This window comes from Phaenicophaeus curvirostris, chromosome 20 (genome assembly GCF_032191515.1).
Source record: "Phaenicophaeus curvirostris isolate KB17595 chromosome 20, BPBGC_Pcur_1.0, whole genome shotgun sequence".
Classification (NCBI taxonomy): domain Eukaryota; kingdom Metazoa; phylum Chordata; class Aves; order Cuculiformes; family Cuculidae; genus Phaenicophaeus; species Phaenicophaeus curvirostris.
The window spans coordinates 2,120,060-2,145,449 of NC_091411.1; the positions used below are offsets into that span (position 1 = coordinate 2,120,060).

General features: G+C 51.4%; 3 protein-coding genes across 4 annotated transcripts; 1 reads left to right on the plus strand and 2 right to left on the minus strand.

Moving 5' to 3' along the window:
• Positions 1–313: 313 nt before the first annotated feature.
• PRPF4 (pre-mRNA splicing tri-snRNP complex factor PRPF4) lies at positions 314–9,081 on the minus strand. Of its 2 annotated transcripts, XR_011338857.1 has the most exons (15): positions 8,989–9,081; positions 8,108–8,285; positions 7,727–7,913; positions 7,419–7,506; positions 6,538–6,617; positions 6,201–6,294; positions 5,136–5,230; positions 4,780–4,838; positions 4,040–4,163; positions 2,823–2,912; positions 2,468–2,590; positions 2,214–2,321; positions 2,007–2,125; positions 1,037–1,312; positions 314–735 (listed from the first exon to the last, which is right to left on the minus strand). XR_011338857.1 is itself a non-coding variant. In XM_069873242.1 (14 exons), exons 1-14 carry the CDS (start codon positions 9,058–9,060, stop codon positions 1,119–1,121), a joined length of 1,611 nt encoding a protein of 536 aa, XP_069729343.1. In that variant the 5' UTR covers positions 9,061–9,081; the 3' UTR covers positions 314–1,118. The 2 variants fall into 2 exon arrangements, 1 of the variants encoding a protein (XP_069729343.1); XM_069873242.1 differs by having other exon boundaries at positions 314–1,312.
• A 658-nt stretch (positions 9,082–9,739) lies between these two features.
• CDC26 (cell division cycle 26) lies at positions 9,740–10,173 on the plus strand. Its single transcript, XM_069873243.1, has 2 exons — positions 9,740–9,907; positions 9,972–10,173. Exons 1-2 carry the CDS (start codon positions 9,827–9,829, stop codon positions 10,125–10,127), a joined length of 237 nt encoding a protein of 78 aa, XP_069729344.1. The 5' UTR covers positions 9,740–9,826; the 3' UTR covers positions 10,128–10,173.
• Positions 10,174–15,851: 5,678 nt separating this feature from the next.
• On the minus strand, positions 15,852–21,245 carry SLC31A1 (solute carrier family 31 member 1). Its single transcript, XM_069873147.1, has 4 exons — positions 21,089–21,245; positions 18,502–18,574; positions 17,947–18,115; positions 15,852–17,307 (listed from the first exon to the last, which is right to left on the minus strand). Exons 1-4 carry the CDS (start codon positions 21,200–21,202, stop codon positions 17,106–17,108), a joined length of 558 nt encoding a protein of 185 aa, XP_069729248.1. The 5' UTR covers positions 21,203–21,245; the 3' UTR covers positions 15,852–17,105.
• Positions 21,246–25,390: the final 4,145 nt, after the last annotated feature.

Below are 25,390 nucleotides of genomic sequence, written 5' to 3' on the forward strand. Positions count from 1 at the left end.
TCCTGGGATTTATACCCCAGCAATGATGTGCATTGGTGCCCAGAATTCCATCCTAAGCAAGCCAGAAACATGGGAACCCACTGGGCAACTCTTCTGCCAGAAGTAACTGGGGGGTTACTTCCTTAAAACACAATTTCCAGCTGCTCTGGGGCACAGCCCTGCTCTCTCTCCCCAGCAGCACAGCAGCTACAGGGGAGGAATCCGTCCGCTCTCTTCCCCCAAAGGCTTTTTACTACAACAGCAGACGGCAATCAAACCGCACTGTGGAGTCCCTGTAATTCCTCCATTCTTTAGTCAGACCCAGAGGCCGAGGCACACATCCAGAACGTGTTTTGGTTTCTCAGAATACAACACTTGTAAAACCTCAGTTTAAAGAATAAACAACAACCGGGGAAGCTCCCCACAACATCAGTTAGAACAGAACAATCCTACACCAAACAGCCACATTCCTATCATCTCAGGTGAGACATGGCAAAGGCTCAAACAGGAGGAGCCTACATGAATTTAAACGCCCAGCGCAGAGGCTGCTTGGGAGCCAAGACATGAGATGGTACAGGGAGAAGAAAAATTCCCCTGGTCTTGAACACCTACGGAGTGAATCTCCAGGGGGAAGAGACCTCCACGTTCAGACACGGCACTGCAGAGGCAGGGGAAGCAGGGTGCATCGTCTCCCCATAACTCTGACAGCCAGTTCTGCTTTCTTGGAGCACAAATCACGTTTGAAGCCACAGACTCCTAGAAAAGGTCCCTGGAAAAGGAAGGCAAGAAGGGTATTGACCTCGTACCTGAGGTGGTATGAGGCTCCCTACACGCTTAAAACAGACTGGAGCAAACCTGTAAGCCTAACTTGGAAGGGAGGGTGGAAGCAGAGGGATAATGTCCCCATTCCAGCAGAAAACAGTGCGAGAACAGTACTGGAAAGCAGGAAAACATCACTCAGGATTTGCTTCCAACCAAGCCCTGGCTTCAAAACCACCTCAACCCCAGAGAAGCCCGTGAGGGCAGCTGCCCTAACATGTGTTGCAGTAGTCGATGCCTTTTCTTTCCTTTAATATAAAAGTAAGTCTTAGTTGAAAGCCATCGATGTCTTTCTCCAGTTCAGTAGCAGCAGCTCTGAGTTACTCCGCTGTCCAGAGCTTGAAGGTTCTGTCGTAGGAGCAGGTGGCTATCAGCTGGCCGTCGAGGGAGATGTCCAGTCCCATCACCTTTCCCTCGTGCCCAGCCAGCGTCTTCAGAGGGGACCAGCCGGGGTGAGTCCAGATCTTGGCCGTGTTGTCGTACGCGCCTGTGAGCAGGAAGTTTCCATGATTGGCTGCAGCAGAGGGGGAGAAAAAGGGAGAAGTGAGATTTGCAAATGAAACCATGACAAATCATCTCTGCTAAACCAGCACAGGCCTTCCTGACCTGAAGATGTGTTTGAGTTGCCCCCATCCCCTGCCACCTAAGCTGAGGAGAGGCAGGGATAAGGAATCATATAGCAAATGGTTTGGGCTGGAAGGGATCTCAAAGCCCATCCTGTCCCACCCCCTGCCATGAGCAGGGACACCTCCCACTGGATCAGGGGCTCCAAGCCCCATCCAACCTGGCCTTGAACCCCTCCAGGGATGGGGCAGCCACCACTGCTCTGGGCAGCCTGGGCCAGGGCCTCCCCACCCTCTCAGCAAAACATTTCTTTCTAAGATCTCATCTCAATCTCCCCTCTTTCAGCTTAAAACCAGTCCCTCTTGTCCTGTCCCTGCAGTCCCTGATCCAGAGCCCCTCCCCAGCTTTCCTGGAGCCCCTTTCAGTCCTGGAAGCCGCTGTAAGCTCTCCAGGAGCCTTCTATTGTCCAGTATGAACAACCCCAACTCTCTCGGGTAAATGAGGTGCTCAGAGACACGGTTTAGTGGCAGACAGGAATGGTTGGACTCGATGATCTAAGAAGTCTTTTCCAACCTAGTGATTCTATGATTCTGTGGCTGTCAGCCTGTCCTTAGGTGGGAAGAACATCAGATAGGAGCACTCACGTTCAAATTTCACACCAGTCACCAGGTTCTGGTGGGCAGGAATGGTGTAGATGCATTTCCTCTGGCGGAGGTCCCACACTTTGCAGGTGTTGTCACCACTGCCGGTCGCAACATGGTACCTGCCAAGGGGCAGAGGAGAAACACCTTGTTGGGAGCTGGGGTTTGTACTCAGAGCTCGCACCTAAACCACACAAGCTCCTTTCTTACCCATTTGGGGAGAAGTTAAGCCCATAGATCTCCTTCAGGTGGCCTTCTAGGAACATGATACAGCGCCCTGTGCGCAAGTCCCACACCCGGCCAAAAGCATCCAGTCCCCTAGGAAGAGAAAACCCAAGGGTCACCCACTGGAGACGACAACAACTGCCCGGCCTCACCAGCAGAAACCGCTAAGCGCTTGGCATCAGGTGGCAACAAAACCTTGGCAACCTTTCATGCCTGGTTCCAACGCGAAGCCAACTCACCCAGTCCCAGCCAGAGAGCCATCCGTGTGAAAGGCAATGTCATAGACACCTTTGCTGTGCCCCTCCTGATGGAGAATCTCTTCCTGAGCTTCCAAGTCCCACAAGCGCCATGAGTGATCATAGCTGTAAAAACAAAGCATTTGTCCAACTAAATCTATCTCTAAGGAGAATAAAAGGGTATCTCACTAACTCTGTGGGCATTTATTTCCAGCTGGGTCTCATATAAGGGCAGAGAAAGGAATCCTTTGCTGTTATTTACGTCGCAAGGCTCCTCTGTGGACAAGAGGTGGTACCCGCTGTGCTACCAGCTAGAGCTAACGGTGATATCATCCAGCAAACGACTGAATCTCAGTACCAGGTAGTGCCCAGGAATCTTCCAGACGGGTGCCACATCACACGTGCCACTCTCATGCTGTGTCCTTCAATGTCTGCCACTGGTTCATCACTGAAAAACAGGATTAGAAATCATTGGACAGTGGACACAGGCAGCTGGTGCCAGCCAGACCTCTGCAAGCATTATGATCACAGCAAGAGAGCTGCTAATTCAATGCACACTAGACACGAATCAAAGTTTTAACTAACGACTCTGAGTCCTGCCTTTTGTTCACACAGCTAAAGCTCTAAGTGAAACCCCTTTATCCACACTGACATGGGTTATAAAGCTTTCCTGGGATAATTATTTCCTGCAAATTAACAAGGCAGGTCCTTGTTAATAGCGCTTTGAAAGCTGTAACAGCAGGGAGTTTTACTGAGACTACCCAGAACAAATCCCACACTACAGCAAATCCAGCTGTGCTGAGGAATTGCAGGCCAGGCAGGACCAAGTACTTAATCTCCCAGAATTACAGGCAGGTCAGAGCCCCAGCAGACATGAACAGCACTTCAGAGCTTCTTCCCAACAGACCAACTAAACACGGTCACCTGGAAGTAAAGAACAACCTGGCCCTTCACACAGGTGCACTCCTGCAGCTGGAAACAGCAGCTTTAAGCTAAAGATAAACAACTGAGGATCTCAGAGCTGCCTGCCTCTGCCTTGGCTGCACTGCAGGGCTTCGCCTTTCAAACACAGCAGATGCCAGGGCTCAGTATCTACATCATTCTCTTCTAAATAGGGTTGAGACAGATGCTGCGCACCCTCCAAACCCACACTCTGCAGTGGCAGAGCCACTTCTTTTTATTACTGGATGAAGCTCTGGCGCATGGTCAAGTACTGCATTAGTCCCTCTCTGAATCCTGGTGCTTCCCAACAACAGAAAAGTTCAGTTCTTACTATCCAAAAGGGGAAATTTTCTCCTAAATAAAAGCTTAGAAGGAAACAATCTCCAAATCCTTCATCCATCACCCAAAGCAGTTTGACTTGATTATTTTTAAACCATTCCCCCTCACCTTGACTCCCCTAATCAGGGTGATCTCTTTTCCTGCTGAAGAAGGTGGCACATACTGAGGCCAGGAATTGCACTGGTATAGCTACAAGAAAAGGTTTTATTTGCAGGAGGATGGCAAATGTCCAATGTTTAATAACATAAACCCCAAACCAGCAGTGCTGCAGCGTGTGTCTGGTATCATTCTGACCTTTCAAGGCTCCAGAGTTTGACAGACCCATCAGCCGCACACGAAGCCAGGTTAACATCCTTCTTGTCCAGGGAGACAGTGGCTTTGGGATGGAAAACTATCGCTCCTACATTGGTGTTATGTCCTTAAGAGAAAGGGAAACCAGAATTCATCATCTGCCACACCAGTTCTTCAGAAAAGCAGCATTTCTTTGTTACTAATTAGTCAGGTACCCCAGAACACTTCCACAGTGTCCTCCCTTGTTCAGAGAAGTCACATTGTAACTGTCCCACCAAGAGCTGAACCGCACTCCCAGTAGCATCCACATAGGAGCATGGAACACCAAGGTTTGCAACCCCAAAAAAAAGTAGTGAAAAATTCAACAGATGGATCAAGAGATTTGGCCTCATGCTTGTATTCAATCAAGGTTGCGATCATTGTACAAAGAAGCTCACTGCTGTCAAGTGACCTGACCAAAAACGCTGATATACAGCTCAAAATAACTCAAACCAGGTTCTTGAAACAAAACAAAACACTGTTCAGAAACTACAAACTCAGGTCATGGCTCTAAGAGAAAGGCCAGGACTTCTGGATTATCTGACACATGCCCATGCTCCGCAAGCCTGAGTGATGCTCTCAAGTAGCATAAAATCTGCCCAGGGAACACTGCATTTTGGGTCACAAATTAATTCAGATGCAGGAGCTCAACCCAGAGAGGAACAGAAGAACTAAGCAAAGCCTCAGTGAAAATCGTTCTCTACCTCGTAAGGTGTGAACAAGGTTGCAGTCAGGCACAGACCAGAGCTTGCACAATCCACTCCTGTTGAAGACAAGAAGACATCAGCATAGACAGGAATGTCAGCAAACAGATTAAACAGAGCTATAAAACCAATCTGGGGTCTAAAATATCAATACATTTTGGACAACCAGCCATAGGAACGAATGGACTCAGATTGAAACCTCTGCTGAGCTCTAAAACAAAGTGAGGAGAGTTCAGAGCAGGAAGAAAAAGCATTTCTGAACTCTCGTGATTCACAAGCCTCCAGTAATAACCCTTTCCTTCCCTCTCCCTGCGGTCTCCCAGCCCCTAAAGGAAATGCTGTGAAAGCAAACTTACCAACAGGCAGTGGCGAGGAGTTTGGAGTTGGGGCTGAAGTGGCAGTAGGACAGCGGGCGGTCGTCTCCAATCTGACTGCAGAAGTTATTCAAGGACTGCGACACAAAGAGAACAATAAATGAGTGAAGTACAAACAGCCCAAGGAAAGCCCTGGCCAAAAACGGAGGCGAAGGAAGCATAGTATGCAGGAAGAGGCAGAGGCCTTTGGAAAGTCTCTTTCAAAGGGAAGAGCTGCCTCGGAGCTGCGCCAGCTCCCAGCAGAAGGGCCACCAGGCCAGCCTGACCGATAGAAGCCACCACAGCCCTGGGGCACAGCTTTGCTCTCAATGTGCCACCCACAATACATGCCACCAATAAGCCTGCAGGGTGGCTTTGCAATGGTGGTTTTGAGAGAGAACTTAACGTAGTTTTAGCCTCTTTCCAAGCAAACCCTCGGGCAGTTCATCAACCTGATCCAGTGGGAGGTGTCCCTGCCCACAGCAGGGGGGTTGGAACTGGATGGGCTTCAAGGTCCCTTCCAATCCAAACCATTCTATGATTCTAACACCTCTGGGTGTAACAGGATTAGAGTGGCAGCACATCGCGTGGTTGAGCCATTCCGTTTGTTTAGGCTGAGAATCTGACTTAACATACTGGAAAAGGGCATCTCAGGGTCATCTAAAACATGTTCTGCATTACTGTGTTGGTTATTTCTCCTGGGTTGGTTTACGCAGCAGCGATCATCGGTCAGGAAGAGGAAAGCAAGCAGTCCCTCCCAAGACAGCCAAACCCATGACAAAGCCAGCAATAAATCCCTTTAACTTCATGGGCAACCAGCAAAGTGAGGCAGAGGTGGCTCCTCTCCCTCTTTCACACAAGGGGACAGCTAAAGTGCATCTCTGAATCACTGAAGAAAGAGTTCAACCAAGCTTTGTGCATTCCATGGGGAAGAGCTTCCCAGCAGGCAACAGTGCAGAACATGACACGCATCTGGAGAGCGGCTCTGGGCAGCTGATCCCTTACTGACCCCTTTTCAGGATCAGCAAAACGTTGTAAAAACAGCATCTGAGTGAACACCAAACTTACTCGCAGGGATTTGTGTAGTTCCTGTCTCTGCGATGTCCTGGTTGCCTCTGGAATCTCTTTGAGCAGCCGGGCTTCTTCCAGTCGCTTCGCTGCCCTATAAAGAGGAAAGCTAGAGTAACAAATCCTAAGTTTTCCCTGCCCTGCTGCTGGAAACACGGCCCTCCCCCAGGCTGGGCTAATGCTACAGTCAGGGCGTAAGAACTCGAGCTCTAAGCTCCTTGGGCTTGCCTACCACGGACAACGTTCCCCACTCCTTTGCTCTCAAACTCCCGGCACCACCCGCAGTGGGACTGGCAGCTGGATTTTACAAAAGGCCGCTCCTCCCTCCTTCACTTACCTGGGGAGAGAGTAGTTTGCAAGCCACAGCCTCGCTGTTTTCAGACTGCGGGGTCCTTCGTGGTACCAGGTCTGCTGATACTGAAAGAATAAGAACAAAGCTGAAGGCAAAGCTGTTACCACTCTTCCCTTCAGCTGCCTTCGACAGCTCTGCTTAGCACCCGAGTGCCACCACAGCACCCGCTCTTAAACCTCACTGCATTAAGGCCGCTTTTTAAGGGCATTTTGCATACCTATAAGCCCTCAAAAAGGGGATAAAGAAAGATAAGTCAAACTTGCCGCCCTACAGATCAGATCCTGATGTGCTGCCATTTCACTCATTTTCACTATCCCAACAGAACACTGATTTTTAGTTAACGACACCCAGCTCCTTCCGTCCCTGCACGTCACCCAGTAAACAGAAAGCTCAGAGCTGCAGAAATTGTCCTTACCTCTTACAGTAACCCACAAAAACAACACGGAAAAAATGGACTAGAGAAGAGACAGGAGAAGCAGGAAGAAAGAAGAATCAAAGGAAGGAGCAGGAACACATTTTTTTCTTCCCACGTATGAAGACAAACAACAATAAAGGACTTGCTGTGCTAATTAACTGTCCAAACGACCAATCTCCTGCATCAGATGCTGTACACAGCATGGTATTGGGCCTGCAAAAGCACAAGCCAGATGTAATGCTCCTGATTTAGATAAACTATTGCTGCGGTTCTGCTCAAATGGGCAACACCACAGAAGCATGAAAGAATGAGATGGGATGGGGTGAGACAGGAATCCACAGACTGACCAAAGCCAGGAGTCTTAGACACAACAGGGACCATCAAAGTACAGTATCTCAGAGGGTAGCACACACCTCTCCCTCAGCACTGAGAGAACAAGAGAGACCCTTACCTCCTCTTTGGATTTTTTAGACCTGTCGTCATCTTTCCTCGTCTTTTTTAAGGCATCAGTGCCAACCACCGACAGGATATTTCTTAATCTGGAAAGAAACACATTAAATTGTGTTTACTCGGCGAGTTCTCACTGAATCTGGTGAACGATCCCTGCCGTTCTCTCCTCCTCAGTGTTCCTGCTGCACTGTAACAAAATGTTACTGACTGGCAGCACTCGCCGTGCCCCAACTACAAGCAAAACATTACGTAATAAACTGGGTAAAGCTGAGATTTCCCCGTCTGCAACACTCGGAGCAGACACAGCACCTCTCTCTCCTCTCTGCAGGGCCTTCTCCAAAGAGCGTGATGGGCTCGCCGAGCGCGCGCAAGCAAGCTTTCACTTCGGAGTCGTCAGTGGAAACGTTGATCTGCCGGGCTCTCTTCCTGCGCTCAAACTCAGCCAGCACCTCTGCCTGCCGCTCACTCATGTGGTCTTCGAGATCAAAGACCTCGCCTGGACAAAAACCAAAATTGTCAAATTAAAAACAGCACCGGACGAGAGATCCCTCTCAAACAGGAAGATCCAAACGGTCCCAGGAAAGGTCTCGCAGGTGTGATGTTAAATGACACTCAAAGCTGAGCAGAGACTTTGGGAAGCGACAAATTCCAGAGTGAGACAGAAAAGAAGAGGTGGTTAAACATTCTCACCACTGCTTATGTTTATGTTGCCGGCCTCGATGGCAGCTTTCATCCCCTCTTTTCCCAGCAGCCCCGACTCTCCTTTCGCCAGACGCTCCTTTTCCTTCTCTTCCAAGCTGCCGTAGAAGATGGGGGCTCTCTTGGCTGGAGGAGCATCGCTCTCTTCTGCGGGTTTGGTCTTTGTGGCCTGGAAGGTAACAGCAAATTTTAACTGTGTTTGGCTAAAAAGGAGACAACAAAGAGCTTATTTGTGTGAGGATGCGCTGCTCTGCTAGAGAAATCACTACGCACACCATGAAGAGACCCTGAAATTGCCTGCAAGGTGTCATCATGGAAAAACGTCACTGTGCCCCAGCGCAGAGAGAAAGGAAAAATCTATAATAAATAAATCGCTTAAATTCAATTGTTGGTTTGTGCTGATGATCGGCTCAGACCTCGTGTAGCAGACAGGTACGGGTGGACTCGCTCTCAAAGGTCATTTCCAACCAAGCCATTCTGTGATACGTTTAAAGCTCTGGGCTTTCAAGACACGAGCTTTCCCTGATGTTGCTGAGCAGCCTCTGGTGAGCAGAAGCGATGCTGCCACCAGCTCCAGGCCCTCGCAGGGAGGTGGCAGGTGGGGAACAAGAGGGGAAAGGCGGCGGGGGGGGCGACGAGAGGGGAAGGCGGCGGGGGCGGGGGGGGAAGAAGAGGGAGAAGGCGGCAGAGGAACGAGAACGCGAAGGGGTCGGGGGGCTCAGCCTCCTTGCTCCGTTACCGCACACCCGCCAGGAAAAAGGCCCGTTCCGTAACCCCCACGGTAGAGGGGGAGGAACCGGACGGGCCCTTCCGACCCAAACCATTCCCCGACTGCATGACTCGGGCCCGGGTGCCGAATCGCACAGACCCACCTCGGCAGGGGCTGGGGCCCGCACGGGGGGCCGGGCGCCGCCTCGGGCCGCGGGGGCCCGCACGGAGGCCATGGCGGCAGCGGACAGAGCGGGACCCGCGCCGCGCGGCCGCTTCCGGGACCGGGGCAGGGCGGGAGGGGTGGTGGGAAGGGGGCCGCAGAGCATGCCGGGAGGAGTGGCAAACAGAGCCCGTTCCCATTGGACGGCGGACGCGCGGTGCACGCCGGGAGGAGTGGCCAAAAGGCATGGGGTCCCTTGGGGTGTGAGCGCGGTGCATGCTGGGAGGTGTGGCGGGGAGAGCGCAGTTCCCATGACTGGTGGAGCGCGGTGCATGCCGGGAAGTGTAGGCAAAAAGCGTCGGCGCCCTCGGAGGCGGGGGACGCGGTGCATGCTGGGAGGGGTGACAGGGAGGCGCGGATCCCATTGCCTGCGGGGACGCGCAATGCTCGCCAGCAGCTGGGGACGTGCTGCACGCCAGGACGCGTGGTGCACGCTGAGCAGTGTGTCTAGAAGGCGCCTTGCCCAGTAGCGGCAGGGGTGGGGGACACGGCGGGGAGACGCGGTTCCCATTGTCGGCGCCGCCGCGGTGCATGCCGGGAGGCGTGGCGGGGAGGCGCTATTACTATGAGCGGGCCGCGGTGCACGCCGGGAGGCGTGGCGAGAAGGCGCTATTACTATGAGCGGGCCGCGGTGCACGCTGGGAGGTGTGGCGGGGAGGCGCGGTTCCCATTGGCTGCGGGGCGCGGTGCACGCCGGGAGGTGTGGCGGGACGGCGCGGAGGCGGCGGCGGCGGCGGCGGCGGCTCTTCCCCCGTTTCCCCGTTCCTCTCCGTTTCGCGATGCTGCGGCGGAAACCGACGCGGCTGGAGCTGAAGCTGGACGACATCGAGGAGTTCGAGGGCGCGCGGAAGGAGCTGGAGGTGCGGCCCGGGCGCGGGGGCCGCCCCCGTTCCCGGGCCGCGCTGACGGCCGCTGTGCCCGCAGGCCCGGCGGAGGCCGCGCGAGGAGGCGGCGGGCGGCGAGGAGGCGGCGGGCCCCGAGCCCCGGAGCCGCGAGCAGACGGTCGGCGAGCGCATCGGATACAAACCCCAGCCCAAGGCCGGCGGCCGCGCCGCACACTTCGGCTCCTTCGAGTTCTGAGCGCCGGGCCCGGCCCCGCTCGCAATAAACGCCTCTTTTTGTAATAGTTCCGTAACTTCTTATCTTGTGTTTATAAGGGGAAGGACGGGATGTCAGCCAGAGAGACCTGGACAGGCTGGAGCGGTGCGGCTGGGAGAACCTCATGAGGTTCAACAAGGGCAAGGGCAAGGCCCTGCATCTGGCTCGGGGCAATCATGGAATCACCACGTTGGAAAAGACGCAGAGGATCATCGAGTCCAACCATTCCCATCAGTCACTAAACCACGTCCCTCAGCACCTCGTCCACCCGTCCCTTAAACATCTCCAGGGAAGGTGACTCAACCCCCTCCCTGGGCAGCCTCTGCCACTGCCCAATGACCCTTTCCTTGAAATATTTTTTGCTGATGTCAGGCCTGAACCTCCCCTGGTGGAGCTTGAGGCCATTCCCTCTTGTCCTGTCCCCTGTCCCTTGGGAGAAGAGCCCAGCTCCCTCCTCTCCACAACCTCCTTTCAGGTAGTTGGAGAGAGCAATGAGGTCTCCCCTCAGCCTCCTCTTCTCCAGGCTAAACACCCCCAGCTCTCTCAGCCGTTCCTCATAAGGCCTGTTCTCCAGCCCCCTCACCAGCTTTGTTCTTCTCTGGACTCACTCCAGAGCCTCAACATCTTTCTTGTGGTGAGGGGCCCAGAACTGAACACAATCCGTGGTCCCAGTACAGGATGGGGGATGATGTGATGGAGAGCTGCCCTGAGAGGGCTTGGGGTGCTGGGGGATGAGCAGCTTGACATGAGCCGGCAATCATAGAATCATCAGGTTGGAAAAGACCCACTGGATCATCAAGTCAAGTCCAACCATTCCTTGGACACTGAAAAAAAATCCAACTGGTTGCAGTGCTGGAAGGTGGAGGAAAAGTCACAGCCAGGGCTGCCCAATGTGCGCTCACAGCCCAGAAACCAACCATGTCCTGGGCTGCATCAAAAGCAGCGCGGCCAGCAGGGCGAGGGAGGGGATTCTGGCCCTCTGTTCCTCTCTTGGGAGACCTCACCCGGAGTATTTGGTCCAGTTTTGGGATCCTCAGCATAAGAAGGAGATGGAGCTGTTGGAACGGGACCAGAGGAGGCTACAAAGATGATAAGAGGACTGGAGCACTTCCCATAGGAGGACAGGCTGAGAGAGTTGGGGTTGTTCAGCCTGGAGAAGAGAAAGCTCTAAGGAGACCTTATAGCGACCTTCCAGTACCTGAAGGGGCTACAAGATACCTGTGGAGGGACTGTTTACAAAGGCTTGTGGTGACAGGATGAGGGACAATGGGTATAAACTGGAGAGGGACAGATTTAGACTGGACATAAGGAGGAATCTCTTCACCATGAGGGTGGGGAGGCCCTGGCCCAGGTTGCCCAGGGAAGCTGTGGCTGCCCCATCCCTGGAGGGGTTCAAGGCCAGGTTGGATGGGGCTTGGAGCCCCTGATCCAGTGGGAGGTGTCCCTGCAGGGGTGTCCCCATGGCCGGGGGGTTGGAACTGGATGATCTTTAAGGTCCCTTCCAACCCCTTCCATTCCATGATTCTATGATTTACACCTTAAGCCCTGCAGTTTGATGGTGCCTCTAAGGAGAAGAGGTGTGAGAGCATCTGTCGGGGTCTCTCAGCCAGTGCTGTGCCCAGACACTGCTCTGGCTGCTCCTGGAAGGCTGGGAATGACCCCCCACATCTAATTCCATCCCCTGCTCACACCCGTTTCACTGTGTGGCATCACAGCTGGGACGTGGCTGGGCCCTCAGCAGGGAACGGCTGCAAACCTGGATGCAGAACACCCAGGTGAGGAACGACATCCCATTTTCTGGTGGCAGTTTTCCCTTTCCCCATTTCTTTTCCATTCACCCAGGGAACTCTGGGTGGCTGCCAGGGCTGTTTGCTGCTTGGATCAGAGGTCATCGACTGTTTCCTTACAGATGGCATCACGTGGAAAGCAGGAAGGTGGAGTGGTTTCCGACACTAACCAGCATGTACGCGGATTTACAGCAGGATCCGTTCTGCTGGCAGCTGGCTGAGCACACGATGAGCCCGGCACGCAGCCGGGTGACCACCAAGCTGGTGGTGGTGAAGGAGGAAGGAGGAGGTGGGAAGGAGGAAGCCAGCAGCCTGGAGCCACACGAGGACGCCCGCAGGGAATTCAGTGAAGGAACTGGAGGCTCTCGCAGCTCCTGGCTGTGACTTTTCCACCACCTTCCAGCACTGCAACCAGTTGGATTTTTTTTCAGTGTCTCAGTGCTCCAAACCGGACTGATTAAATTCACGCTTTGCATGTTGTAGGAGCTTCACATTTCAGGGCAGGCTGGGAAAATGTACAGAACTTAAAATCAAGCCCCAGTCTGGCCCAGAGCAGGAGTCGGGGACGACTCCCTGCGGCCGTCTCTACCTGACCAACTCCACGGGGACAGCTCTACCCAGAGGCAGGGACTGCCCGTTCCCAGTTTTCCTGGGTCAGTGGCACACTGGAGATGTAAATCCCTCAGTTTAAACACCACCACCACGTCCCAAAAAAAAAAAAAAAAAAAAAAAAAAGAGAACAAACCCCTCACCTGGCATTAGGGGCTCCCTGTAAAGTTATCCCTTCCCCTAGAGCAGAGATGCTTCCCTAACCACGCAGAAGGATCAGGACTGCTCTGCTGTTCAGGCACTCCCTGCGTGCCCCAGGTCTGACAGGGAAACGTCTTGGTACGTTCCAAACATCCTTGGGTTGCACAGGGAGAGAAAAACCAACCCAGCCCTTCATTTCTTGGCTATGGATGGACACAGCCTGAAGTAACAACCTGTGAAGGAGACTGGAATTCCTTGCTGTACCCAGACACCTTCCATGATCATCATTCCAACTCCCTGAGCTCCCGTACCTTGACTCTTCTTTCTGTAGGGGAAAGCAGATCTGGAGGCACCGATTCCTCCTTTCCCCTCAGCTTTCCTCACACTCTGCAAAGCGTAACTGGGCTGAAACAAGCACCTGCTCACACAGTGGGCACTGCCCACATTCCACTCGCCATGGCTGGGGTGGGTGTAGAGGACGCTGCTCCTCGCTCCCACCCCAACCCTGGCCCCTGCTGCTCCAACACAGCAGGAAGGGAGGGGAAAAAAGGGCCCTCTACCTAATAACAGCAGGCATTTAACTCTCAGAGTCCTTTTCCAAGTGCTGCAGCGCGAGCCGCCCTTCTCCGGTTGAGGATTGTTCCCCAAACACCTCCATCCACCTCAGTAAAATGCAATCTATTTTATTGGTTAATTATATACAGGAGATTGTTGACATTCACAGTAACATTAGACGCGCTACCGCCACAAAGAGCAAGACTAAAACCAAAAGTGACAGTCTGCTGTAAAGAGCCAGGAATCCCGCTGGAGGCGGTGGCCCTGGCTCCCAACAAACTGAAAAGGCACTCGGAGAGAAACACAAGCTGATGAAGGCACCCCGGATCCTTGGGGCACTTCTTCCAAGATGATAATCCAGAGGTACGGTGTGCAGAGACAAAGCACCAGGGCACAGACAGACACGGGACACCACATTCCAAGCACGCTGCACATGTGCTGGGGCAGGGATTTCATTTACTCCAGTTTTATAACCATTAGGGTCCTCACCTCCCTGCAAGCGCTGCTCGAGGTGAGTTTAGTGTTACCTGGACAACTCAAAGCGCACCAGCAGCACTTGGAGTCAGTAGGGAAGGCAGGATGTGCAGGCTCTGGCAAAGCCAACAGCAACCTGGGCTGAGACCGGGGCACAGCGAGGCTGCTGGCTTCCACCGATTGTCAAACTGAAGCAAGAAGAGAGCACGGCCAAAGCTGTCAGGGAGACCCTGGCTCGAGGCAGCCCGTTCTCAGTCGTGCCTCGCCACGTTGGCAAGCTGTATGGACACTGCTCTCCATCCTCCCACATCAACCACCATCCCTCCTCACACGCCGCTCCCGGAGCCCAGCCTGGGCTCCCACTGCTACCTCGGGGCTGCCCAGAGCTCCTTGCCATTCCCACAGGCTGCAGGAGGGCAGCTGGGGCGCCTGCCAGACACCTGGGAGGCTTCTGTGCACCAGGGACGGGCACCGACCCAGCTCCGCGGCACCTCTGCCCTCCCTCTGTGCCCTCTCATGGGTGGGCAGGAGGTGGCGACCCTTCGAAAACAGACGTTCTCATTCTCTGAGCGGTCAATGCGGAGGAACAGAGATGCTACACGTAGGCAGAAAAGCTAACGAGAACAGAGTTTATCAAGCAAAAGCCACGACTGTTTCCCAATCTCCAAGTCATCCGTCTCTGATCACGTGGATCAGAGTCCGGTCACTTGAGTACGAGGAGAGGCAGCTAAAAGGTCAGGCAGCTCAGGCCAAGCAGAGGTTCTGTTTGAGGGAACAACACAGCAAGAGGTAAATGAAGTAACCAGTGTGATCACACGAAGCCACTCCCGACTGTGTCCTACGACCAGACACCCCTGGAGCGGGAACGCCAGCTCAGCCAGGAGTAACCGCTCCAAGTGGCGGTGGCAGCTCTGAGCTCCTGCAGGGATCCTGCCCCTGCACTGGAAAGCATTCAAAACATAAACGACCAACTCCAGCACTTAACTGCTTCAGCTCTCTCTGACAAACACTGCCATTACCTTACAGCTCTCCTGCAGGGACTGGAAAGCTCTGGTTTCACTCTCAGGGAGAGGCAGGAGACCTTACAGGGCACAGCAGGTTCTTACCTGCATGACAAACGCAGAGAAGGCATCAGCGTGTCCCTCTGCGGGCTGTTACAGACCTGACTCCTCTCAAAGATCAGACCAGGGAAGAGCTTTTCCTGCCTTTAACCAGGAGCTGGCTAGAAGTTTTCTATGAAAATACCTTTCCCTCTCTCACGCAGACACAACTTTGCTACAGAAAGCAGCTCTTTAGAAACGTACACCTGCTTTTAGCTCCTCTCCTTTTACTCTGTATTTGCACTGCCCAAAGATAACAAGGTGTCCTGGCACCAACGCTGGACAGTTGACTTCAGGTGGTGCAATTCAGGGTCCTGGAAGCAACACCAACACATCTCCCACTGCCCTCCCAGGAGGGTGGTGGAGCGAGGGTGAGGGAGGAACCCACACGTGCAGGGATGGGCCTCGCCCTGTGAGGGTTACAGGCAAAAGAAATGCAATTCCTCTTCCTACAGCTTTCCTTGCACAGCAAACAGGGTGACCAGCAGCATCTTCAGAGGAAAAGAATGCTCCTGCACGGGCCCAGATATTTCCACCGGGAAGGGCTTCCGTGTTCTCACAGCGCATCCCAGACATCAGTCTCGATCTGAACGTAGCACCTGTTTTTCAGTGCCCTAAAATTCCCCCCTCTTCCCTTTCAGGCAGTTGCAGGCAGGAAGGGGCAGCCTGGGCAGAAGAAAGACTCCAGCTTTGCACTGTGCTCTGCTCAGCATCCCCTACGGTTTAATAACCAAGAGCTAAACCTGAAGTGCTCCCTAGAAAACCCAAAGTTTGTTCTGGGCATCAGGCGTGCGGGAAGCTGGGTTTGCCTGTGAAACGCGTGGAGCTCACAGCGCTGACCGGGAAGTTCTTTGCTGTGCTACAACACCCCTCCACCACTGGCGGTGAGAAATCCTGCACCTCCAAGCTTACAAGGTCACTGCATGATTATTAAGACAAAGAGGAGTATTTTGGGTCAGCAATAGGTTTTAATCAGCTCAAACTGCTCTAAATTTCACCTGAGACGAGACTGAAGCTGCTTTAGTCCTATCTTCTCTCTCTTCTCTTCCCCAAATCTCTCCTTCAAGGGAACAAACTTGTTTTATTTCCTTCATCTCAGTCACAAAATGCCCTCTGCAGACATTTCAACCTTTAATGCTGCCAAATCGTGACTGAGCTCCTGCCTCATTTACAGAACCAGTTCCAGTAAACCCAAGGTTGAGCTCTAGGTCCGTCCAGGTGCAATTCAACGGGTTCAATGATTTATTTAAAGTCTTTTTGCCTTGTGAACATGCAACTGTCTTCTTGTGTCTACTGCATTCATGTCCATGATTGGGAACTGGAAGCAGCTACGCCAAAATGTCACTGGAAGCTGAGGAGAGCTGCTGGGGTACTTCTAGACCACTTCAACCACACAAGGGGTCACCTCCCATGTAGTCTAAGCGGCTGAGGATTGTGGCATTAAAAATAAAGAGAGGATTGAAGTTCAGCAGTGGTGCAGATGCGAAGGGAGAAGTTTCCTTCCGTGTGGTCAGCAGGTCGTGTGGATGTGGCTGAACCTTCTGTAACGCAGCACAGGGGGTTGCTGTAATTTTGGCGGGGGTGTGGCTGCAGCGACGTTCAGCAAAGAGCAACACCTTGTGTCTTGTGCTTTAAAATAACAGCACAGGTGTAAAGGACAGACTCACCCAGAGCCCCGAAGCACACGGCTCACATTTATGTTGAAATATCCCTTGCTAGGACACACCTGAGCATGTCTGATGTGCAGCACCGAGTCTTCCTCAGAGGCTGAGTCCTTCTGCATCAGAAGGTGTCACTGGCCCCAAAAAGCCACAATGCCAGGGAGGTCTCCTCCCTGACACCATGTACATTGAGAAAAGTAAAAATAAAATACCCATTATTTGCACACGTAGGCTCCATTGGCAGCTCTGATCGTTATCTACAGTTCATAAAACCCTCACAGATGAGCATTTAAATTTAAAAATAAAATGTTTTCTTTTGTTTTTAAAGAATAATTTCTACGTTTCTGTCAGCCAACTAATTTCAATCACAGCATAATCTAAGAATAAAGCAAAACCTAGCCAAGAACGGCTACCACGGGACCCTCGAGAGTCAACCCCACTGCCAGCCTGCAGCAGGAGCGAGCAGCACAACCCAGCTCCTCACATCCCTCGCCCCAGCTCAGAACTCGTGGTGAACTCCAGTTGATTTTCTTGATATTGTTTTCTCTTTCAGCTTAGGAATGATCCAGTCCTCATGACGGCTGCGCTTCGAGGGAGCAGTGGGGTGGGGAGGCTTCTGGGCAGTGTCCAGAGTTAATGGCAGTGCTCCGTAATATCCACAACAACTGCTTTTTTCCAGCTGAAGAAGAAATAGCCTGTTCCTGCGCCTGCCGCCACAGCTATGCAGAGGTATCCATTATACGTCATGAAGATCAGCATGAGGAAATAACTGACCACGACTTGGATGATGTGCAGCACCGTCTGCAGGAGGTGAGGGAAGCTCAGCATCTGCTGTCTGAGAACACAAAACCCAAAGGACAGTCAGCACCTGCGAGACACAGGCAGGAAAACGCACAGCTCCAACAGAAAGCTTGGCTCTTAGGCTGACAGGGTGCCACAGTGGGCACGGAACGGCAGAGAAGAGAGCAAAGCAGGCTGGGCACAGCCTTCTGCATGCATCCGACACTTGTTACTGTGTCTTTCCCCACAGAACTGACTGATAATGGAGAAGGCATGGAACTTGCTGGGAGGGTGAAACATCTAGCTGAGAAACAAACTTCTAGAAGGTCATTTCACCCCCACCTTCAATAAGCACAATGGCTTTTCTGAGTAGAGGCTCTGACTACCTGTCAACAGAAGGATCCTAACAGGGTCACTGGCTAGAACACCCACATTCTGTTCCTGGCAACTCCACAAATGTGTTCCTTACTGCTCTGGAAAAAAAACAAGCTTATCTGACTCCTTGCTGCTTTCCTCCTTTTATCCCCATCCTAAAGGGAGGCCAAGTCACCCAAGCCCAGTGCCAAGCACTGTCCCAGTCTGGAGTCAGGGTACTTTGCAGAGAGTAATATGGGCTGTGTAAAGTTTTTTCTGTCCCAGTTTTTGCCTCTGTCAGCTACTGAAGAAATCTGTTAGAATGAAGTGAAGTTCTTACCCAACAGTTTTGTGAGTCTCCATCAAGATGGTGCCATTGGGACCTGGCACTGGCATGGAGTTGTAGCGAATGCTGACTTGGGATTTACGGAGCAGACACTCTCGGGCGATCTTAAGGCCTTCGTAAAACATGGCCAGGAAGAAAACAGCCACAAAAGCACCAGCCATTTCTGACAAAAGAGGAAACGTTATCATATCTGTGCAACAAAAGATGTTTGCTTCAAAGCACATCAGAAGAGACGCTGTGTGGTTCAACAGCGGCATCGCACTGCGCTGGGCACAGCGTGCACGTGGGTACAGAGGGGAAATGTGAATTCCATCCCTATGTTTAGCAGAATTGCACCCACAAAGTGAAGCCAGCAATCGTTTTCACTGGTAAGACCAACTAAGTTCTCAAACTACACAAACATCTCCCTTAGTCTTCCACCCCACGGATGCCATTTAAACTAGATTCAACAGCAGACCGGCATTTTTTGGCATAAATAGTAAAGTAGCTCCCAAAATATGAATCGATTGCGAACGTTTTGTTTGGACTGGACAAGACAGTTTTACTAACCTCCAGGAGAATTGATTATAAGTCCAGAAAACAGCAATGGCACATTCTCATAGCTGAAGTGGAAAGTCATGGCCTGCCCAAAACATAAAGAACATCAAGATGAGCCCGAATAGCTCACCCTGAGATGCAGCTCGCAACAAGATTAGCAAAGGTTTCTGTATTACAAGGAGAACTTGGATCATCAGTTGGTCACCAGATACAACCCAGCAGTAAATCTCATGTAACACACACGCTAGGCCTGGTTAAAATGCTCCAGGTTCTGATTCGAGTGTGCAGCTCTTTCATGTAGTGCCTCTGGGCAGAAGGCACCATCCTTCCTAGGACCTGCCACAGAAAAGTGCCCTCTCCTGGCTTTTGGAGAGCCAGAAGCAGTCAGGGACTGGGGGTGTCTCTGTGGAGCCCCTCCTCGCCTCCTGGGTTGGGGTACGGGGCCTTTCTTCTCCCACCTCATACGGACAGGGGCTCATCCATCTGAATCCTCTGGTCCCATCCCACACCGTGCCAACAAGTACTGTCTCCCTGCAGAACCTCTAACATCCTTCGGGAAATATACAGGTACAGCAAGGAGTATTATACATAAATCAGGAACACGGCTTCGTCTGGGTGGAAATAAGGGCTCTAAGCCTCAGAGTGAACGCTGTGGGAAGGGGAGAAATCAATAATCCCCGGCCAGCTTACGCTCATAGGATCAGGTGAATACATCGCAGGTGAATACATGCCTCAGGTGCATATGGTGCTTTCACAGGTAAAGTACTCACTAAGCCTGAGGAACTTCTCTCTGAACTCTCCTCATTGCTTAACTAAGGTTTTTAGATGAAAATCAGAATTATGATTTATTTCAGCGTCCATAAGAATGAGCATTATTCATTACCCCCAGACCAGAAATCACTGTAAAGCAGCTTTTAGAGAGTACATCCATTTTTTACATTAATTTAATACCTTTACATTACAAACAAAACTCCCTCAACCCAGCGTTCGCGCCTACATCCATAAATGACGGCTGAAACACAGCCCGTTTCTAGGTGAGGAATGGGAATACGCATCCATTAAGATGTATCCAGTCTGTCTTCTGGGACACTACAACTACCTGCTTCCTCCCCTGGCAGTTTTATGCGCCAAGTTAACTCCAAGTCTTGTGTGATTAATCACCGTGTTCAGTTGGGGGCTAAGGTAGCTCCTCTAGCTGCAGAGGCAAGAGTGCCTGATGCTCGTGAAGAAAGCATTTATATAGAATCATGGAACGGCTTGGATTGGAAGGGACCTCAAAGCCCATCCAGTTCCACCCCCTGCCATGGGCAGGGACACCTCCCACTGGATCAGGGGCTCCAAGCCCCATCCAACCTGGCCTTGAACCCCTCCAGGGATGGGGCAGCCACAACCTCCCTGGGAAACTTGTTCCAGTGCCTCACCACTCTCATGCTGAAGAAATTCCCCCTTATGTCCAATCTAAATCTGCCCCTTTCCAGTTCACACCCATTGCCCCTCGTCCTATCCCTTCAAGCCTTTATAAACAGTCCCTCTCCAGCTTTCTTGTGGCCCCTTCAGGTACTGGAAGGTTGCTATAAAGTCTCCTCAGAGCCTTCTCCAGACTGAACAACCCCAACTCTCTCAGCCTGACAATGCTAGACTGCACATTCCACCAGCACTACTGGGCTCTGTACGGGGCCGTGTGCGCAAAGGGCAAGGCTGTTGCAGTCCTCCCTTCCGCTCTGATATTGTTTGCAGCGTAAGCAGAAACAGCAATTCTTGATTCTTTCTTTGGGGCACACAGCTGGCAGGCACATTTTAACCAAAGCTTGCAAAACATATATTCTTATTTGACACGGAAATGCTCTCCCCTCCTTTCAAAATTTTGCCATGGAGTCTCATGTTTTAATAATCTGAAATTCACATCAAAAGTACTCAGAAAACAGAGAATAAGCTGAATTCCCTAGAACTAGCTACACACAATGACACAGATCCTACAGCCATCTCCATGGAAACTTTGGTCAGGACCTCTGCACAGCTTCAGTGATGCCAGCATGCACAAGTCTGAACTCGTTTAAATTGCAGCTCGCTAGAGCAGCAGGACTGGGGGCCAACACAGCCTTAATGCCAGCGTGGCAAAGAGTCCCGCTGGCACTTCGCCCCTCAAACTGAGGAGTTCAGGAGGAAAAGGGCACTGAGATTGGTCACCTGTGGGTCAGCTCTATCCTCAGAATCCTCTCAGTGCCAGTTAAGGCTTTTGCCAACACCAACAGCCCTGCAGAACTCCATCTATCTCATCCTCTTGCAGGAAAATGCTCACTTTGTATCTCTGCCTTCAGCTGTCTAGAGAGCAGACACCAGGCTGGCTGCTGGAGAGGTTTCTGCAAGGCAAGACTGTTTTGCCAAAGGACCTCCAGATCTGAAATGCATTTTGTGTTGCAGATCACCTCCTTCACCCCAGAACAGCCACAATGGGCTCTGTGCTTTAACTGGATCGATCCATGCCTTCCAAAGCTATGTTTAGTTTCTGATTCTCAAAAGCATCGCCTTTACGATGACAAGTTACTCTGAAGCACAGACAAGGAAATGCTCTCAGGTCACTTATGACTTTTCCACTTACCATCATCATCATGTCAGACCCATGACTGTGTCCCGGGGCTGCCGTCGAGTGGTGATGCTCAGGGGGATGCGTGGCTGGCAGCATGGAGCCATTCGTGGGGTGAGCGTGAGACATCTTTCCAACAAGAAATGTTCAAAAAGGCACGTGGAAAAGTAGGACCCTGAAAAACAAAGGAAAACAAATAAGCAACAGCACTTTTCTAAACAGAAGATGGTTTCTGTACTGCTACTGCAAGAGAAAACACTCTTAAGCCACTGGGAACTACTGCCTCTGGATAAACTTCTGGAGCATCCTCGTGATCCTGCGTTCTGACTACAGAGAGCACACAGTGAAGCAAGTGGGACAGTCTAGTGGAGGCGTGTCCCTCTGAGCTTTACATCATCAAGTTGCTGTGCCATCCCGAACGCTCTTGTCAGAAAAGCAGCCTAATCTGATAGAGGTGGCACGTGGGGACAAAGCTCTGCATAAAGGAACATTTTTTATTGCTAAGAGGAAAAAGCCCAAGTTTCTTCTCAATTGCAGTCAAGCAAGAGGCAAAAATATCTCAAGATCCATTTTAAATTGCATATATTAAAGGGTCTGATTAGAGTATTTCTCTTAATTGACAGTTATGCATTTTATTGGGAACATGGTTAACAAAGAAATTAAGTTAGGTGGTACAGCGCCGATTACCAGGCAAAGGTCTGCACTAGCCATGGGCAATCCGATTTCATTTCCAGGAGCTTTACATTGTCACATCTTCCCCTTTAATCACATTACCCACAACGAGAGGAACACTCAAAAGGCAGCCATCTGCAATCCCTAATCTGGTTACTGCAAATCAGGAATATCTGGACAGGCTCCATTAAACCAGAAGTGCACCTCGCGGTTAGACGTGGGCATGGATTTTGCACCCTAGCACAGTCTGGGCTGGTACCTGGACCTTTTCTGGTGTGAAATGAAAGAGCAACAAGAGAGAAAACAACCTGGAAATACCAGACAGCCCTGAAACAACAGCACCCATGAGCGTGGCAGAGCCAGGCAGAGGTAACCCCAGCACAGGCCAGGTGAGGTGGCACTGAAGATAGGTAAGCACCACCATCGCTGTCCTAGATCCTGTCTGGAATACTGTGTTCCCTCTCAGTCTAGCCCAGTGCTTAGGTGAAATCAAAAACAAAGCACAAACACTTTATCCAATTAAAATTTAAAAAAAATGAGAGGAGATGTACTTGCTTCGAGATCAATCACCAGGAGTGTCTGCAACCTGGACAAAAGTGGGTTTTAAGCTAAAAGACAAGTTGGTGTTTGAAGGGATAGGTATGAATATATTTAGATTGGAGAGGGGAAATGAAACTCTACAAGAGCTTTCCAAACTGAAAGCAGCACCAGCAAACGAAACCCCAACTGCGAACCAGCTGATGGAGCTGATGGTTCAGTTTGTGACCAGGAGCTGGTGACGCGGCTGTGCTGGAATCAGGGGGATTGCAAAAGGCTCTGCAGTTGATCTAAAAAGAGCAATGAGAGAAGTTAAAGATCTGGGGACGACAAGAAGGAAAATAAGTCAGCAGTGCTGGGACAGAACTTGCAAGCCCTGAAACGGGTGCAAGGAAGCATCTGTATGCACCCAATACCAGCAAGAGCCAGTGAGGGCGTTTCCCTGCGTCTCTGTGCAGAGGTTGTAGCCCATCTCTTATCACATCAGACGAGTTCACAGGAACTCCCCATGGAAGTTGTCATGTAACCTAATGGTGCTGACTAAAAGCAAAACGTATTCCTTGTGCATATTTCTGGTAATTCTGCTCACCTCGCCCCTGAGTTGTGCTTAAATATTAAGCTCAGAAAAATGTTTAAGCAGAAGGAAAAAAGAGAGATACTAAAAGAAGCAGCAGCTCCTCTGACACAGCAAAGCATTCCCAAGGGATACCTGCAGAGAAAATGGTGCCGTTTTCATATAGCATGGCTATTAGGATTGTACTTTTTCAGAGATAAAATATTCAAGAAATGAAGTCCTAAAGTAAAAACACTAGGAAAGGAATCCCCTGCCAAGACACACAAACTTCAAATCGTCTTTTGGAGAAGGGAAGGAAGAAGGACAGCCAAAGCACTTAACACCACGAGATCAAAGGGAAGTGAGCCGCAAGAAGAAAGAAGTAGCGTAAGAACCTTCTCTCTCCCCCAGCCAAAATCTCATCTCTCCCTCTTTGGCTTTCTGTTGATGATACATTGCTTTTGCTTCGGACACAACACTCTCGCTACTGCCAAGTTCGATTATTTATTCATTGTAGGATCTCATGCTCCCACCAAGCTCTGCAGGTTCCAATACGCTCCACCGAAGCCCCAGCTGTTTATCAGACTGAAAACTCCCTTTGTGGTGGGGTTGTGTCCAACTTCTCACACATTTACTATCACTGGTCTTCAGAAAGGGACAAACAGGGGACGTGTTCTCTCAATATTCACAATATCTCACAATATTAACAGCCATGGAGGTCAGGCATTCACAAGGAGCTGTACACGGATGAGAAGGGTCCTGGGACAGGTTACAGACAGGTTGATGCTCACCTGGGCCACTGCTTCCCACTCCACTACACAAGTGCTCCAATGCCAAATCCACCCCCGGTTGCAGTTACCTGACACTAAAAGACATTTTACATGATCCTTGGATGGGGAGGTCCTGGCCCAGGTTGCCCAGAGCAGGGGTGGCTGCCCCATCCCTGGAGGGGTTCAGGGCCAGGCTGGATGGGGCTGGGAGCCCCTGATCCACTGGGAGGTGTCCCTGCCCATGGCAGGGGTGGAACTGGATGGGCTTTGAGGTCCCTTTCAACCCAAACTATTCCATGATTCTATGATCATTAAAAGGATGGGATATTAAGTACCAGAAAGGGAAATACCCAGGCCAGCCACTGCAGCTCGTTTGTGTTACTAAAGGTAACCAGCATGTGGGGGAATTCCTGTCTGAAAATAAATCACTTCCATTAGAACACCCCAGTACAACCAGTCTGAGTCACAACTTAGGAGGTCTCTACCTCTGCCTGTGGGTAAGAAACACTGCCTAGGGCAGCAGGAGCAGCAGGTTAACAGCTCTGTAATATTTCAAGCTGCAAATCTCTGGTTGGCTTTCGCAGACTCTGAAGGAATGACATGGAGCTGTGCACATCACAAGAAAGGTGCTGTTTTCAACAAGCCTGACTCCATACCTGGAGGGAGAAATCCACACGTACACGTTTCTATTATTGCAATTTCTTTAAATAGGTTTAGTCCTGTACAAACCCAGCCCTTCAGCAGGAGGTATTTCTGTCTGAATGGGCGACTTGATCTCTCACCCCCTGCCTGCTCCACGTGTTTGCACAGAGAGAGGCACCGGGCTGGATTCCTGGGCACGCCCTGGCGAGGGGAGCTGGGGCGGACGGCGGCTGCAGACGCGGGTATTGCAAAGGGTTTGCACACCTGAAGGGCTCAGACCTCAGGGTGCGCCCACCTCGATGCTGCGCTGTCACCAGGGTCGCACACACACATGGCTATTTTTCGTGCTCTGTAGAAGCCTGCTAAAAAGAAAACAAACAGGGTGGGACAGGAGAGAGGAATGAGGAAACTCTCTCCCTCTTAGCACCATTGTCACAGGTCAGAAGAGCCACAACCTCCATTTCATGACCCCTCAAGTTCTTAAGGAAAACAGCATGACTAGGGGCTACACACAGGACTTTTCTTACTTTAAGCCATCATCTTGGAGCAAGGACCCACCTCAGCACACAGGCACGTTCTGATCAGAGGGTTCTGCCCCTATGCTGCAACTCCACTTTGGCAGGAGATGTGCAGCAATATTGTGCAACAATAACTGTTAGCTCAAGCTCAGCATCGGGATTTCCTCTCACCCTCCACCAGCATTTAACCCTCACACATAGAAGGAAGCCACGTTTGCAACTCCAAGGCACCGAGAAGGGAAGGAAAAACAGGTATCCAACACCAGCACCCAACAGAATCAACTGGTAAGCAAGCTGAACCTGTTGAGATGCCAAATGCAAGGTGTTCTCAAGCCATGAGACAACTGCCATTACACACAACCACACAGCAGCTCCCCAGCCTATCACTTCTGTTCTGGAAACAGTTAATACAGAGTCCTGCCACTTGGCAGTAAACCATGGAGTTTTTTCCATGGCAAACAGCCCTCCAGACACCCAGCTATACCTTTCAGTGCACAAACACAGGACACGCAGAAACAGGACGCGTTATGGGAAGGATCCACCAAGCTCCCAGAAGGTACTTTACAAGTCAGCTCAGTCCGAAACATCCAAAAAAGAATGAAGCCACTTTCCAAATCAGAGGTCT